The sequence below is a fragment of the Rhinatrema bivittatum genome, chromosome 15 (assembly GCF_901001135.1).
Source record: "Rhinatrema bivittatum chromosome 15, aRhiBiv1.1, whole genome shotgun sequence".
Lineage (NCBI taxonomy): Eukaryota > Metazoa > Chordata > Amphibia > Gymnophiona > Rhinatrematidae > Rhinatrema > Rhinatrema bivittatum.
The window spans coordinates 21571549-21588257 of NC_042629.1; the positions used below are offsets into that span (position 1 = coordinate 21571549).

The following is a 16709-nucleotide window of genomic DNA, read 5'->3' on the forward strand; positions in this document are numbered from 1 at the left end:
TGCTACAACCCAAGAAAGAGATCTAGGTGTCATAGTGGATAACACATTGAAATCGTCGGTGCAGTATGCTGCGGCAGTCAAAAAAGCAAACAGAATGTTGGGAATTATTAGAAAAGGAATGATGAATAAAACGGAAAATGTCATAATGCCTCTGTATCGCTCCATGGTGAGACCGCACCTTGAATACTGTGTACAATTCTGGTCGCCGCATCTCAAAAAAGATATAATTGCGATGGAGAAGGTACAGAGAAGGGCTACCAAAATGATAAGGGGAATGGAACAACTCCCCTATGAGGAAAGACTAAAGAGGTTAGGACTTTTCAGCTTGGAGAAGAGACGACTGAGGGGGGATATGATAGAGGTGTTTAAAATCATGAGAGGTCTAGAACGGGTAGATGTGAATCGGTTATTTACTCTTTCGGATAGTAGAAAGACTAGGGGGCACTCCATGAAGTTAGCATGGGGCACATTTAAAACTAATCAGAGAAAGTTCTTTTTTACTCAACGCACAATTAAACTCTGGAATTTGTTGCCAGAGAATGTGGTTCATGCAGTTAGTATAGCTGTGTTTAAAAAAGGATTGGATAAGTTCTTGGAGGAGAAGTCCATTACCTGCTATTAAGTTCACTTAGAGAATAGCCACTGCCATTAGCAATGGTAACATGGAATAGACTTAGTGTTTGGGTAATTGCCAGGTTCTTATGGCCTGGATTGGCCTCTGTTGGAAACAGGATGCTGGGCTTGATGGACCCTTGGTCTGACCCAGTATGGCATTTTCATATTTTCTTATGTAGTCTTGAAAGCTCCCTTACTATATCATTCCTTTTGCTGGTTCAAGAAAATGTATCGCAACCTAAAAAGATTTAATAAAATCAGTCCCTTAATTTCCCAGCCCATTGCTAAAGCCATGTAAAGAGGCTCAATGGGGGTTACCCGCAGCTATAAGTTTTGCAGAATTGGTAAGAATGTTCCCTCAAATATGCCAAAACCTTGTGGCTAGTATTAGTCAGAGCCAAAACTGATATCATGCCACCACTTACCCCACAGCAGGTTACTAGATCAACAGCTTAAATCACATTGGACCTTTTATATTAAAATCCCCCTTCATTAGGTGTTCCAGCTTTAATAATTACTGTTTGGATTTATGCAGCCTGTTTTCTGCCTTACTTTACCATGAATTCTTCAATGAAAAATGATGGAATATTATTATATTACCAACAAATCACTAATTTTGGCTGCATGACTTGTAATCTTGGTTGGTGTCTTAACAGGACTGATAATATTCAGTAAGATTTGAAGGAAGCTGTGTCGGCCTAGTGTCCACAGCCTTCATCTATGAATCAGGCAGAATCTAGGAGCCAGCATTGAAATCTTCTTTCTACCTCTTATGACCCTAGTTGTCCTATACGTCTCTTTCTCACTTATTAGAGAAAGTGGGAAAGGGAAGTATAGGACAACTAGGGTCATAAGCAAAAAATAAGAGGCAGAAAGAAGATTTCAATTCTGGACCTAGGCCGACACAGCCTCCTTCAAATCTTACTGAATATTATTGGTCCTGCTGAGACACCAACCAAGATTACAAGTCATGCAGCCAAAATTTTCTAATAGGTTTTTACTATAATGGCAAAACAAAACACAACTTCTCCTATTATACCGCAGTACTCACCACACCAGGCATCCATTTCACAATCTATCCACCCCCTGTTTTCAAATTCCCTTAAAGTACCTCTAGCAGCATTTTCTACTGTTTACAGAAGATCTGCAGGAAAATATCCAGGCCAGAAAAGAGATTCGACATGATGAGAGGCATTTGAGAGAAGCACCAGCCAAAACACATAGGGGAAAATCTTTAAACTTACGCGAGGGCGCAGATTTGTTTGCACAACCCAGCGCAAACAAATCTACGCCCGATTTAATAACATACAAGCGCTGCCGCGCGCATGTTATAAAATCCAGGGTCGGCGCGTGCAGGGGGGTGCACAATTGTGCAACCTGCACGCACTGAGCCGAGCAGCTTGCCTCCGTTCCATCCGAGGCAACTCCGAAATCGGAGCGGCCTTGAAGGGAACTTTTTTTTTGTCGTCCCCCCCACCTTTCCCTCCCTTCCCCTATCTAACCCACCGCCCAGCCCTAACTAAATCCCCCCCTACCTTATTTTGTGGAGTTACGCCTGCCTCTGGGAGGTATAACTTGCGCGCGCCGCTGGCTCCCTGCCCTGGCACAGGCCATTGTGCCAGAACACACAGCCCCGCCCCCAGACCGCCGTCACGCCTCCGGCCCTGCCCACGGACCACAGCCACGCCCCCGGCCAGCCCCTTATTTGAAGCCCCGGGACTTACGCGCATCCCGGGGCTTGCACGCACCGCCGAGCCAATGCAAGATAGGCTCGGTGTGCGCAGGGAAAGGCAGGGGAAGGTTTTCGAGGGTTGCGCACGTAAGATACATGTGCAACCCTTTGAAAATCTACCCCATAATATACCAAACAAGTGTGACAATAATGTGAATTAGAAACCAAAAAATCTAAAGGAATTATAATGATCTGTCTGGTTCTTCGTACTCATTTCTGAACCCCAAAACATGAAATGATGCAAAAGTGCACACTTAACTGGTCTTACATTAAAGAAGCTTACATTATTGTTTTAATTTGGTCAAATAATAAAATTATGACATGGACAGTGTATTAAGGCCAAGCAACAAGATAATACACTAGATATCTTCATTTGATGTACATTGCTTTTATGTAGTGGCCTCTGCCAATAAAATCTATAGAGGTTTTAGCCATTAATACACAAATCATAAGTGGAAAGAAGTCTGAGCAGTATATTTTGAGAATGGATAAACAATTTCCATAAATCATTTGTAAAATGACCTGGGCGTGACTTGAACTTTAGAAGAACTTTAAGAGTGTTTAGCTTTAAATTATTATTAAGAGCTTTATAAAAAATACCTATATCTTGGCAGTTAATACAGGACTTGAAAAAAGAGCAAGGCAGGTCATCTTACACAAAAAAATTATTTTGAAGCTAGAGATTAAATGTCTAATATCTGAATTTGCAAAATTATTTTATACTATAGGCTTTTTCATGCAGTTATCATATGTGATTGCTTTTACTGCTCAGTATGTTTGTGTATTATGACTGAGACTAGAATTAGTCAGAATTGAACTGCAAAGACCAGGTTAAAACAGAGAAAGGTAAACAGTTGCAGAAAATTCATTTTCCACAGCAATATATTTTGGGATCCAGTATTTAAGTTATGGTAACTATATCATCTTTCCTTCACTTTACAGCAATGGACCCCAAACTGTGGGTCTGGACTGACTAATGGATCCTCCAGGACTTTAATTGGAGATCATGAGATGAAATTCAACCAAGAAATTAAAGAACAGAAAATAAAGCATCAAGACAGCACTACAAAAATTTTAGACACATGGTTTTCCATTTACAAAATTAAAGGGGAAAAATGCATGATTGAAAATCATTTAAATTTTTTGAGGTCCTTGTTATTGTTCAAAAATGGTTCCCAAATAAGAATTATTGCTGTATTGCATTTAGTTCATATTTTACTTACATGCCACTTCCAGAGATGCATTGCGGCTCACAGCTTCACCAAGATAGTTCCTTGCAACACAAATGTAGACTCCCTCATCAGGTTTACTCCTTCTTCCATGTACAATGCGTAAGAAAAATAAAGACCCGCTGGGCAACAGCATACGGTGGGATCGGGGGTCATCTTTGTCAGTCTCCACTCTCTCTCCATCTTTGTACCACTCAATGGTGGGAGTTGGTCTTCCTTCAGCTTTGCAGTTCAGAGTCGTTGGCTCCCCCTTAGACACAATGACATCTGAAGGGTGTTCAACAATACGGGGAGGGAAGTCTTCCTGTCGAAGACGGGAACCTGGAAAACACAAATGTTTAAACGAAAAAGAATCAGTTTCACGTTTTTGTTTTTTTGACAACTTACCATTTTCTTTGGAAGTTTCAAGACACAAATCGAGTAGAAATAATAGACCGGTGGCTACTGTAAATAGCAACACAACCTTTTAAAGTGTGTACTATTCCATGACTGGAATCTAATCTCACTGGTAACTGGATCATTAAACTAAGACTTGGCAATAATCTATCAAATCATTTCTACAATATGTAGACAACTTCTAAACACCCAGACCAAGTTCACTAATTAAAATTCATGCATCATTGGTCAAATACATTGTATTCTACACTTCATCTTGGTTGCACTCAAAGCTTTCCTTAAAACAATTTATTTTCATAACATATTTCAACTGCATTAATTTTTTAATGATCCATAAAATGCATGTACAAAGGGCAGTATAAGCATGAGAGATACTATCATATTAGATGAACACCACATACACACCATACATTCAAAAGATGCAAGACAGCTGGTTTAGAGTAATTTTAAAACCTTTCAAATTCCAAGCTCAGACATTAAGGAACTTAGTGGATTCTCATTTTATTATAACTATATCTCTGTTCTCTTACTGGGAAAAACATGCAGGGATGGCAAAGAGGTTAAACAATAAACCCTAATAAAACCTAATAGTACTCCTCTCAAAGCATGAGAATTTGGAGGTCCTCCCCACCCCTACCACTATTAATATCAGCTTAATGAAGTGCGTTTGTGTGTTGAGAGTTGGTAGTGGGGAGGAGGAGGGGTGACCATTTATTACTCCTCCATATTTCTAGCTCAGCTAGAACCAGTATTAGGATCTGGTACCACAGGACTTAAAACACAACTGCTCAGCAGGGGTACATTTCTATTTCAATATCCCACCTTCCATCTAAGTATAGGCATCACAGTGATAGTCACTGGCCAAACTCTGGCTACCTCTGGGACTTGGCTAATGTGAACCCTAAATCTGGCTTCTAGGTGTTGCTACTTAAGCTCCTTTCCATTAGAGGGCTGTGAACACTATCTCCGTGGCATCTCCAGCTGGCCTAAGTAACAGAAGCTCTAGCCCAGTAATCAGACCCAGGTTTTTCCACCTGGCAGAATACAGCACGATTCCAAGCCACTGTACCATCCCAATGTAACTAAAGCCAACTCTCCTAGGACTGCCTCTTTTTGTATCTACAAGTTTCTTCTCCCAAACGACTATGCCCTTTTCAATAGGGATCACTTTAGATCAAAAACAACTGAACCAGAAACGGACAACTAAAGAAATTTTATAGGTTTCCTTCAGTGACTTGAGGTTTATTTTTGCTTTATTATTGTCATGCATAGTAAAAATTTATTTAAAAAAAAATGTTAAAACCTGGTTGTACCAACAAACATTTGAAGGATGAATCAGTGTTTAGCAGCAGGAGTGTTATTTATGTTCTTATGTTGTGGTTTTACTTTGTGTTATTATAGTTTGAATAGTTTTATTACATTTATTGTTAATTATTTTATAGTATTTTGGATTGTATTATATAGGATTTTATATAATTGTTTTATTAATTTAAATTCATTTTGATACTAAAATCGCTTAGACTTTTGGAATAGCAATTGATAAATACTGTAAAATAAATATATTAATTAATTAAAATTGCCTCTGTCCTCAAATATGTTTCTACCTTACAATGGCCAGTGACTCTGCAAGGATTATAGGCATGTTAAAATACAACTTACAGATAAAGGAGGCTATGGAATATGGTGTAAGATAGCATAGTTTTAAAACATAAAGTTATAGATAAAGAGTAAAATAGGTTGACAGACACAATATAAAAGAAAGCTTCACCTATTTTCTATATTGCACTACCATATACTTAAATTCTTAACTACAAGCTACAAAAATCGTGGTTGCCCTTAGAACCATTGAGTTGTCCAAATGTGTCCATTACTATGATGTGCATTAAATTTTATGAGATTAGCTATGTTACATCCTTAGAACCATCGTGTTATCCAAATCTGTCTCCTACTATGACATGCATCACATTTTATGAAATTTGTTATGTTATATGCCCAATAATGGCGCACAGCATTGCTAAAACAGTGAAATGTCAGACAGCAACACAGAAAAGGCTGACTGAGAAATTTAAGACACAAAAAAATGCTTGCGGGCAAGTCTGAAAGGGAGGGGATGCCTCAGCGGTTTTCTGCCCACTTGCTTCTGTAGGCTCAAGTCAGTTGAAAGACTGGGCTACTCCACTCAAGCCTGGCCCCACCCAATTTCTTTATACAGTCACAGCTGAAAGTCAGGGCACAGACATCCACGGAGACACTGGGTTCAGTGATGCAAAGCCATGCAGCTTTATGTGCGTGAGCGTGTGTGTGTTATAAGTTACTCATTTTGTTTGTGGCCATGGCTGGCTCTTTGGTGATTAGAGCATCCAGAGGAAACACAGGGGCCTCCAACGTGACTGCATGGGAATCTTTCCTACATGGTTATTTATTACCAAAGGACCAAGGCACAACTAAGAGCCCTCAGCCCTGGACAAACACATTAGATTTCTGCCATATCACAGATGTGCACAGAGCACAGAGAAGGTGAAACAGCCTTTCAAAAACTCTACAACAGAGGAAAAAGCAGGAAAAAAAAGATTTGAGGTTTGGTGTTTGTTTTTTGTTTGTTTTATTACAATAGTTCTAGATCTCACCAGGGGGAAAAAAAGAATTTTTTCTAATTGAAATATTTATTTATGATTTGTATGATTTTAATCAGGGGTAAAAACATAAGAACCTAAGTAATTGCCATACTGGCTCAGACCAAGGGTCCATCAAGCCCAGCATCCTGTTTCCAATCCAGGCTACAAGAACCTGGCAAGTATCCAAAAACTAAGTCTACCCCATGCTACTGATGCCAGTAACAGCAGTGGCCATTCCCTAAGTCCACTTGATTAATATCAGTTAATGGACTTATCCAAACCTTTTTAAACCCAGCTACACTAAGTGCACTAATCACATCCTCTGGCAACAAATTCCAAAGCTTAATTGTGCGTTGAGTGAAAAAGAATTTTCTCCGATTAGTTTTAAATGTGCTACATGTTAAATTCATGGAGTGCCCCCTAGTCCTTCTATTATCCAAAAGAGTAAATAACAGGATTCACATTTACCTGTTCTAGACCTCTCATGATTTTAAAGACCTGTATCGTATCCCCCCCAGCCGTCTCTTCTCCAAGCTGAGCAGCCCTAACCTCTTCAGTCTTTCCTCATAGGGGAGCCGTTCCATCCCCTTTATCATTTTGGTCGTCCTTCTCTGTACCTTCTCTATTGCAACTATATCTTTTTTGAGATGTGGCGACCAGAATTGTACACAAAAGAACATGCCATTCTGGGTCAGACCAAAGCCACTGAGCCCAGCATTGTGTCTGTGGCTGGTCCAGGTCATAAATACCTGGCAGATCAGAAAAAGTAGATATTTCTTCTTACTCACTCCCAGGAATAGCAACAGCTGCAATCCTGGAGGACTGCAAACCGGTCAGGTTTCCTAGATATCCAAAATGAATATGCATGAGATTTATTTGTATGCAATACCTTCTTTGTATGAAAATATATCTCATATATATTAAATTGGGGTATCCTGAAAACCCGACCAGTTTGCAGCCCTCCAGGGTGGCAGTTTGACACCCCTGACTCTAATCCAAATTTAATTTAAAAAATTAATTTCATAGTTACTCTGGTATTCTATTAGATCAATCCAAAGCTGACATTGTCGAGGCAGCCATTATTACCATTAAACAAAAAAATAAAAGAAAGAAAGAATATCCTTACCATGTTACAACTTTTTAAAAATGTTAATGCCATTCATTTACATTCAAAGGCATCACCCCATCCCTGCTAAGTAGGTTGTGACACAGACTGTACAATTAATTAACTACACACAGAACTCACTGCTAGGGTTAGAACTGCAGCAGGGTCTTTATCCTCCAATAATTCAGTGACTGCCCCAAGACACAGGAGCAGCTACACTACAAATGACAGTAGCATGAATTTCCATTATGTTAACCTGGTCTATGCTCTCATTTTTGTAACTGGAGGCAAGATTTCTCCTAACTTAGATGGAATAGGCTCTGGGAATCTTTAAAAGTTATTATTCAAAGCTGAGCATAGTAAAAACATGATTACCAATTTCATTTCATTTTGGTTCACTTCACCTAAAGTACTTTATAATAGTCTCTTGTGGTACATTATTGTGCCTGTTCAATCACCCCATGGCACCGAAAATGGTCTCAGTATAGCCAGAGAGCAGACTTGGGCTGGACTCTGGCAAGTCTCTCAAAAACTTCTCTATTAATGACAAAAACAGAAGCAGCTCTGCTTTCCTTAGCGCTCACAAAAACATATATAGTAATATAACTTATGGTTCAACAGTATTCATCTTCTCTAGGCTTCCTCCTCTCCCCTTGGCCTCCTCACCCTCCTTGGCCTGGCTAGTTATACTCCTTTCCTAGGGGTATCTGCCCCAGATCAGGACTCCCTGCTAGACTGGGGTTAAGGTGGACTAGGCCATATGTATGGAGATGGTTAAGATGTTTAAGGGTTTTCTCCTGTATATGCCATACATAAGAACATAAGAACATGTCATACTGGGTCACACCAAGGGTCCATCAAGCCCAGCATCCTGTTTCCAACAGTGGCCAATCCAGGCCACAAGAACCTGGCAATTACCCAAAAACTAAGTCTATTCCATGTAACCATTGCTAATGGCAGTGGCTATTCTCTAAGTGAACTTAATAGCAGGTAATGCACTTCTCCTCCAAGAACTTATCCAATCCTTTTTTAAACACAGCTATACTAACTGCACTAACCCCATCCTCTGGCAACAAATTCCAGAGTTTAATTGTGCGTTGAGTAAAAAAGAACTTTCTCTGATTAGTTTTAAATGTGCCCCATGCTAACTTCATGGAGTGCCCCCTAGTCTTTCTACTATCCGAAAGAGTAAATAACCGATTCACATCTACCCGTTCTAGACCTCTCATGATTTTAAACACCTCTATCATATCCCCCCCTCAGTCGTCTCTTCTCCAAGCTGAAAAGTCCTAACCTCTTTAGTCTTTCCTCATAGGGGAGTTGTTCCATTCCCTTTATCATTTTGGTAGCCCTTCTCTGTACCTTCTCCATCGCAATTATATCTTTTTTGAGATGCGGCGACCAGAATTGTACACAGTATTCAAGGTGCGGTCTCACCATGGAGCGATACAGAGGCATTATGACATTTTCCGTTTTATTCATCATTCCTTTTCTAATAATTCCCAACATTCTGTTTGCTTTTTTGACTGCCGCAGCACACTGCACCGACGATTTCAATGTGTTATCCACCATGACACCTAGATCTCTTTCTTGGGTTGTAGCACCTAATATGGAATCCAACATTGTGTAATTATAGCATGGGTTATTTTTCCCTATATGCATCACCTTGCACTTATCCACATTAAATTTCATCTGCCATTTGGATGCCCAATTTTCCAGTCTCACAAGGTCTTCCTGCAATTTATCACAATCTGCTTGTGATTTAACTACTCTGAACAATTTTGTGTCATCTGCAAATTTGATTATCTCACTCGTCGTATTTCTTTCCAGATCATTTATAAATATATTGAACAGTAAGGGTCCCAATACAGATCCCTGAGGCACTCCACTGTCCACTCCCTTCCACTGAGAAAATTGCCCATTTAATCCTACTCTCTGTTTCCTGTCTTTTAGCCAGTTTGCAATCCACAAAAGGACATCGCCACCTATCCCATGACTTTTTACTTTTCCTAGAAGCCTCTCATGAGGAACTTTGTCAAACGCCTTCTGAAAATCCAAGTATACTATATCTACCGGTTCACCTTTATCCACATGTCTATTAACTCCTTCAAAAAAGTGAAGCAGATTTGTGAGGCAAGACTTGCCCTGGGTAAAGCCATGCTGACTTTGTTCCATTAAACCATGTCTTTCTATATGTTCTGTGATTTTGATGTTTAGAACACTTTCCATTATTTTTCCTGGCACTGAAGTCAGGCTAACCGGTCTGTAGTGTCCCAGATCACCCCTGGAGCCCTTTTTAAATATTGGGGTTACATTTGCTATCCTCCAGTCTTCAGGTACAATGGATGATTTTAATGATAAGTTACAAATTTTTACTAATAGGTCTGAAATTTCATTTTTTAGTTCCTTCAGAACTCTGGGGTGTATACCATCCGATCCAGGTGATTTACTACTCCTCAGTTTGTCAATCAGGCCTACCACATCTTCTAGGTTCACCATGATTTGATTCAGTCCATCTGAATCATTACCCATGAAAACCTTCTCCATTACGGGTACCTCCCCCAACATCCTCTTCAGTAAACACCGAAGCAAAGAAATAATTTAATCTTTCCGCGATGGCCTTATCTTCTCTAAGTGCCCCTTTAACCCCTCGATCATCTAACGGTCCAACTGACTCCCTCACAGGCTTTCTGCTTCGGATGTATTTAAAAAAGTTTTTACTGTGAGTTTTTGCCTCTATAGCCAACTTCTTTTCAAATTCTCTCTTAGCCTGTCTTATCAATGTCTTACATTTAACTTGCCAATGTTTATGCTTTATCCTATTTTCTTCTGTTGGATCCTTCTTCCAATTTTTGAATGAAGATCTTTTGGCTAAAATAGCTTCTTTCACCTCCCCTTTTAACCATGCCGGTAATCGTTTTGCCTTCTTTCCACCTTTCTTAATGTGTGGAATACATCTGGACTGTGCTTCTAGAATGGTATTTTTTAACAATGACCACGCTTCTTGGACATTTTTTACTTTTGTAGCTGCTCCTTTCAGTATTTTTCTAACAATTTTTCTCATTTTATCAAAGTTTCCCTTTTGAAAGTTTAGCACGAGAGCCTTGGATTTGCACACTGTTCCTTTTCCAGTCATTAAATCAAATTTGATCATATTATGATCACTATTGCCAAGCGGCCCCACCACCGTTACCTCTCTCACCAAGTCCTGTGCTCCACTGAGAATTAGATCTAAAATTGCTCCCTCTCTCGTCGGTTCCTGAACCAATTGCTCCATAAAGCTATCATTTATTCCATCCAGGAACGTTATCTCTCTAGCGTGACCCGATGATACATTTACCCAGTCTATATTGGGGTAATTGAAGTCTCCCATTATTACTGCACTACCAATTTGGTTAGCTTCCCTAATTTCTCTTAGCATTTCACTGTCCATCTCACCATCTTGACCAGGTGGACGGTAGTATACCCCTTTCAGAAATAAATTTTGGCCCCACTTTTTGTGTTCTGAGGACTAGTAGTCAATACATTCTGATGCTACAAGATATTCTTTGGTGACCCTTATGATTAGGTAGCGTCATTTGCTCTGGGTACATCCAAGTTCAATTTTCAGTCACTGGATACAGGGAGTACAACTGTTGAAAACTAATCACAAATATATTAGTTTAGCCCAGTAAAAAATTACAATCTGCAGCCTCTTTATTGACTATTTTTATTTCTAACAAACAATAATTACTTGAGAATATTTTTTGTTTTAATTTTTATGCATTCTTTCATAGAACGATGAAAGAACACACTAAGGGAAGTCGGCATTCATCCATGTGTCCAGACGGCCAGATACAGAGAAGAAAAACATGTGCACATGCAAGGGATACCAGGATGGAAACTACAAAAGATACAGCACGCAACTACAGCACGAAACTACAAAAGATGCAGCACATAACAAAAAACAAACTTTGAAATGTTTGTATGCTAATGCCAGAAGTCTAAGAAGTAAGATGGGAGAATTAGAATGTATAGCAGTGAATGATGACATAGACTTAATTGGCATCTCAGAGACATGGTGGAAGGAGGACAACCAATGGGACAGTGCTATATCGGTGTACAAATTATATCGCAATGACAGAGAGGAGCACCCGGGAGGCGGTGTGGCGCTTTATGTCCGGGATGGCATAGAGTCCAACAGGATAAACATCCTGCATGAGACTAAATGCACAATTGAATCTTTATGGGTAGAAATCCCTTGTGTGACGGGGAAGACTATAGTGAAAAGAGTATACTACCGTCCACCTGGTCAAGATGGTGAGACGGACAGTGAAATGCTAAGAGAAATTAGGGAAGCTAACCAAATTGGTAGTGCGGTAATAATGGAAGACTTCAATTACCCCAATATTGACGGGGTAAATGTATCATCGGTGCATGCTAGTGGATAACACATTGAAATCGTCTGTTCAGTGTGCTGCGGCAGTCAAAAAAGCAAACAGAATGTTGGGAATTATTAGAAAGGGAATGGTGAATAAAACGGAAAATATCATAAGGCCTCTGTATCGCTCCATGAATACTGTGTACAATTCTGTATCACTCCATGAATACTGTGTACAATTCTGGTCGCCTCATCTCAAAAAAGATATAATTGCGATGGAGAAAGTACAGAGAAGGGCTACCAAAATGATAAGGGGAATGGAACAGCTCCCCTATGAGGAAAGACTAGAGGTTAGGACTTTTCAGGCTGGAGAAGAGACGGCTGAGGGGGGATATGATAAAGATGTTTAAAATCATGAGAGGTCTAGAATGGGTAGATGTGAATCGGTTATTTACTCTTTCGGATAATAGAAAGACTAGGGGGCACTCCATGAAGTTAGCATGGGGCACATTTAAAACTAATCGGAGAAAGTTCTTCTTTACTCAACGCACAATTAAACTCTGGAATTTGTTGCCAGAGGATGTGGTTAGTGCAGTTAGTATAGCTGTGTTTAAAAAAGGATTGGATAAGTCCATTACCTGCTATTAATTAAGTTGACTTAGAAAATAGCCACTGCAATTACTAGCAACGGTAAAATGAAATAGACTTAGTTTTTGGGTACTTGCCAGGTTCTTATGGCCTGGATTGGCCACTGTTGGAAACAGGATGCTGGGCTTGATGGACCCTTGGTCTGTCCCAGTATGGCATGTTCTTATGTTCTTAGGAAGAGGGGGATTTGAGAATGGATTGAGTTAAATTAACTAAAACCCACAGTATGTATATATCAGACTGGTAGACTATGGCCAAAGAACGTCAACCACAGCTTTCAGGCACCAGGAAAACTTTAATATTTTAGTTTTAACTACATGTACACTAGAAAAATTTTGGAAGATCTACTAACTTAAAGCTGTGTTGGCACTACAAGAATTAGTTTAGGTAGATGTATGACAAGTCAGTTTGTATTCAGTTCTTAGGTAGCCTGTATCCTTGCTAGATTTGGTGGGCTATTGACTTAAAAATGTGATGCATGTCTAACTAGCAGCAAAACTTAGAGGCTTTAGGAGCATGACATTCTCAAACATGGAGCAGGCCCCTCCTTTAAAAGGCCATGGAAACTAGGCACCAAATTAAATAAAGCATGCTACACCATTCTGAGGCCTGCAATTCAATGAGAGCAGTTGGGTGCTTTGAATTTATTTATTTAAAGGCTTTTATATACCGATTGCTGTTTGCACATCGTATCGGTTTACAAAGAATATTGCGCTTATAGTATGAATTTAGTTGATATTAATTATTTTATAGTTTCTATGTTATCAGCTATGTATCTTTATATAATTGTTTGGATTGTAAAGCTTTTTGCTAATTTAATGTTCATTGTAAACCGAAGTGATGTTTACTAACGTGCCGCGGTATATAAAAACCCTTAAATAAATAAATAAATAAATAAATAAATAAATAAACAAACAAACAGTTACATGGAACAAATTGGTAACATATAGGTATAGTATAAGTAAGAAGTATTTAAAACAATCAGATTATATACTATGTACAACTCATCGGTTTACAAAGAACATTGAGTTTATTAAAATGAGGCAGAACAGTTACATGGAACAGGTTGGAGGCATATAGAGATAGCATCAAAAGAGGTAATTAAATCAATCAGATTGTAAACTAGGTTCAGGGATACAGACTGGACATGTTGGGGGGCCAGAAATGTAAACTAATTAAAAGCTGATTTTACCCACTTTATTCCCATGTACAAAACATTATCGGGCCGATACAGTACAGTGCGCTCCAGTGTTAGCCCAGGTTTGGTCACGTGTTTTCGACACGCTAGCTTTATCCCTTATTCAGTAAGGGTAATAGCGCGTCGAAAATGCACGGCCAACCCCCCGAAACTAATAGCGCCCGCAAGATGCAAATGCATGTTGATGGCTCTATTAGTTATTCCCACGTGATCCAGAAAGCAAAACGTGCAGCCAAGCCGCACATTTTACTTTAAAAAATTAACGCCTGCCCAAAGGCTGGTGTAAATTTCTGCCGGTGCCGGGGAAGTGTACAGAAAAGCAGAAAAAATGCTTTTCTGTACACCCTCCGATTAATATCATAGCGATATTAAGTCGGAGGCCCCAAAAATAAAAAAATCAAAAATTAAAAAAAAAAACATTTCAAATCGGCCCACGGGTCGGAAGACGGATGCTCAATTATGCCGGCATCTGTTTTCTGAACCCGTGGCTGTCAGCGGGTTTGAGAACCGAAGCCAGCAAAATTGAGCATCGGCTGTCAAACCCACTGACATCCACCGCTCCTGTCAAAAAAGGAGGCGCTAGGGATGCGCTAGTGTCCCTAGCGCCTCTGTTTACCACGGGCCCTAATTTGCATAGGCCACCCTCCTGAATCGCGCGCCCAGGAGAGTGGTCTGTGTGCTCGCCGGCTCTCCCGCACGTTTTTCTGTGTCGGTCTGTATGTGAGGAGAACAGGAACGTGTGAGCAGCCCACTATAGTTTGTTGCAGAAAATACTAGCCTACTGCTCATTGTTTTTAGATCATATTGGTAAATTCTTTGGTTGAGATAGAGAAGCACTACATGAAGTTTCAGAAACACCAATATGGAAATAAAGGTTATCACTTTTTATTGGAATAACTTAATACCTTTGACTAGCTTTCAGGAGCTATACTTCCTTCATCAGGGCAAAACAAAAAATGAGCTCATCAGAGAAAAAGAAAACATTACTGGAAAACACAAGTGAAACACCTGTATAAAGCAGATGGCATGGAGTTTGCTTTAGACATTATCAGAGATAATATCATTATTTCTAATATGCTTAATGTATGCAGTCTGGAACTCTAATGAAAACATATTTTATCATTGTACAGGCATCAGCATGCTTATCTACACCACATCAATGAGCATGGAGGTTCAATAAATATTAGTTCTCCAGTTGTCAAATATATGTGTTGTACTTTGACAAAAATCAACTGAGATTTTCCACAATATATTTTTATTATTATTCTGTTATCAGCCTGCCAACTTTCTGAATATGGTAAATTTATGATTGTTTTAATTTACATAACTATAGTCTTTCTCTGCCTCTCTCTCTCTTTCCTCCATATCTTCCCACAAATGCACACAAGTTTAAGGGATTACTGATTGTTTGTCAGTTAGTGGGTATTCTAGGGATGAACAAAGTTGACAAAAATTGTCAAGATGCCCCAGACCTTGAAGGTAGCCATAAATTAACTGATCACTGCTGCTAATATGATCAATCCAAGGCAAGCAGATCATCACCCACCACATTAGATATGGAGGGCTAAACACTCATTTGTAAATTATTCACACACGTTTCTCTAGTATTTTTCAACCATGTTAAGAAATGCATTCAAATGGACAGACACATCAACCACACTATCAACAAACCAAGAAAAACCAAGAATCAGCATGAACCTTTATATGTACCTACAGTAAATTTCCTGTGCTGTATATAATAACGGCCTGATTTTAAAAAGCATTTACATGCTTAAAATTGGGTTTTACATGTGTAAATGCACTTTACCCGTGTAAGTGGGTGTTTGAAAATTGCTACAATATATACCATCGAATCGACCATAGGATATTCACATGTAAGTGCACTTTACACACTTAAATGGCTTTTTAAAATAATTATGATAGCATGTTACATTTATATGTGTAACTCCTTTTAAAATGACCTCCTAAATGTGTAATGGTATGTAAATGTTTTGCACAAACCCAATCCTTACAATTGCTATGGGGTTATATGCTACTGGTTTGCTTTTAGAAAACAATCTTTAGAGCTGTGGTTAATCTTACGCAATCTGATTGGTAGATCAAGTCAAAATCTATTTACAATGTATGTAACAGGCATATAACAAAGCAAAAATCAAATATAAAAACATTCTCAGAACTGATTCTTAAGGGGTGCACAGGTTGTACTAAATAGCATGATAAAGTTTTACCAATAAAATATGTGACTGACCAAACAACTTAACTTATATGATCAAATATTAAAGGTTACATGAAACTGGTTAAAGCTAAACTCCCTGGATTATAAATCAAGTTGTCAAGTAGATAACATGTCAAGTTCTATTTTGAACTGCATGCTATGAAGCCATCTCAACTTAGCTGTGATTGCGTCCCCATCACGCTATCACAAGTAGTTGTTTTCTAGTACAGACACATCTTTATGCTTTTGTCTGAACTCATTTTCTCTTTACGTCCTAATGGGCTGATTGACACTAAGTCAACAACTGTACATGGAAGAGAAAGTTTGAGTACAGAAATATTAAAGTGCTTGAATGCCAGAGGACTGGTCTCTAATCCTTCCCATATCAGTGGCTGTACTATGTTCAAATAGTTGGGTGCATGTCATCTAATATCATTTTTCATATATAAAATCACTGGCACAGCATTATAAAAATGAGATTGCTGTATTCTCTCTCTCTCTCCTCTTCCTCTCTTTTCCTTTACTTTTTCCATTAGTGATTGTACAGTACTGGTAGACATTCAAATTTAAGGGACAAATTGCAATAAGTCACATTC

General features: G+C 39.1%; 1 protein-coding gene across 13 annotated transcripts in view; it reads right to left on the reverse strand.

The window, feature by feature from the left end:
- ROBO2 (roundabout guidance receptor 2) overlaps positions 1–16709 on the reverse strand; it is a 1949228-nt gene that overhangs the window by 772812 nt on the left and 1159707 nt on the right. For all 13 annotated transcript variants that reach the window (XM_029577976.1, XM_029577972.1, XM_029577965.1 and 10 more), the window contains one exon: positions 3571–3897. In XM_029577976.1, the coding sequence (XP_029433836.1) occupies positions 3571–3897 (327 nt within the window). The remainder of the gene's footprint in view (positions 1–3570; positions 3898–16709) is intronic.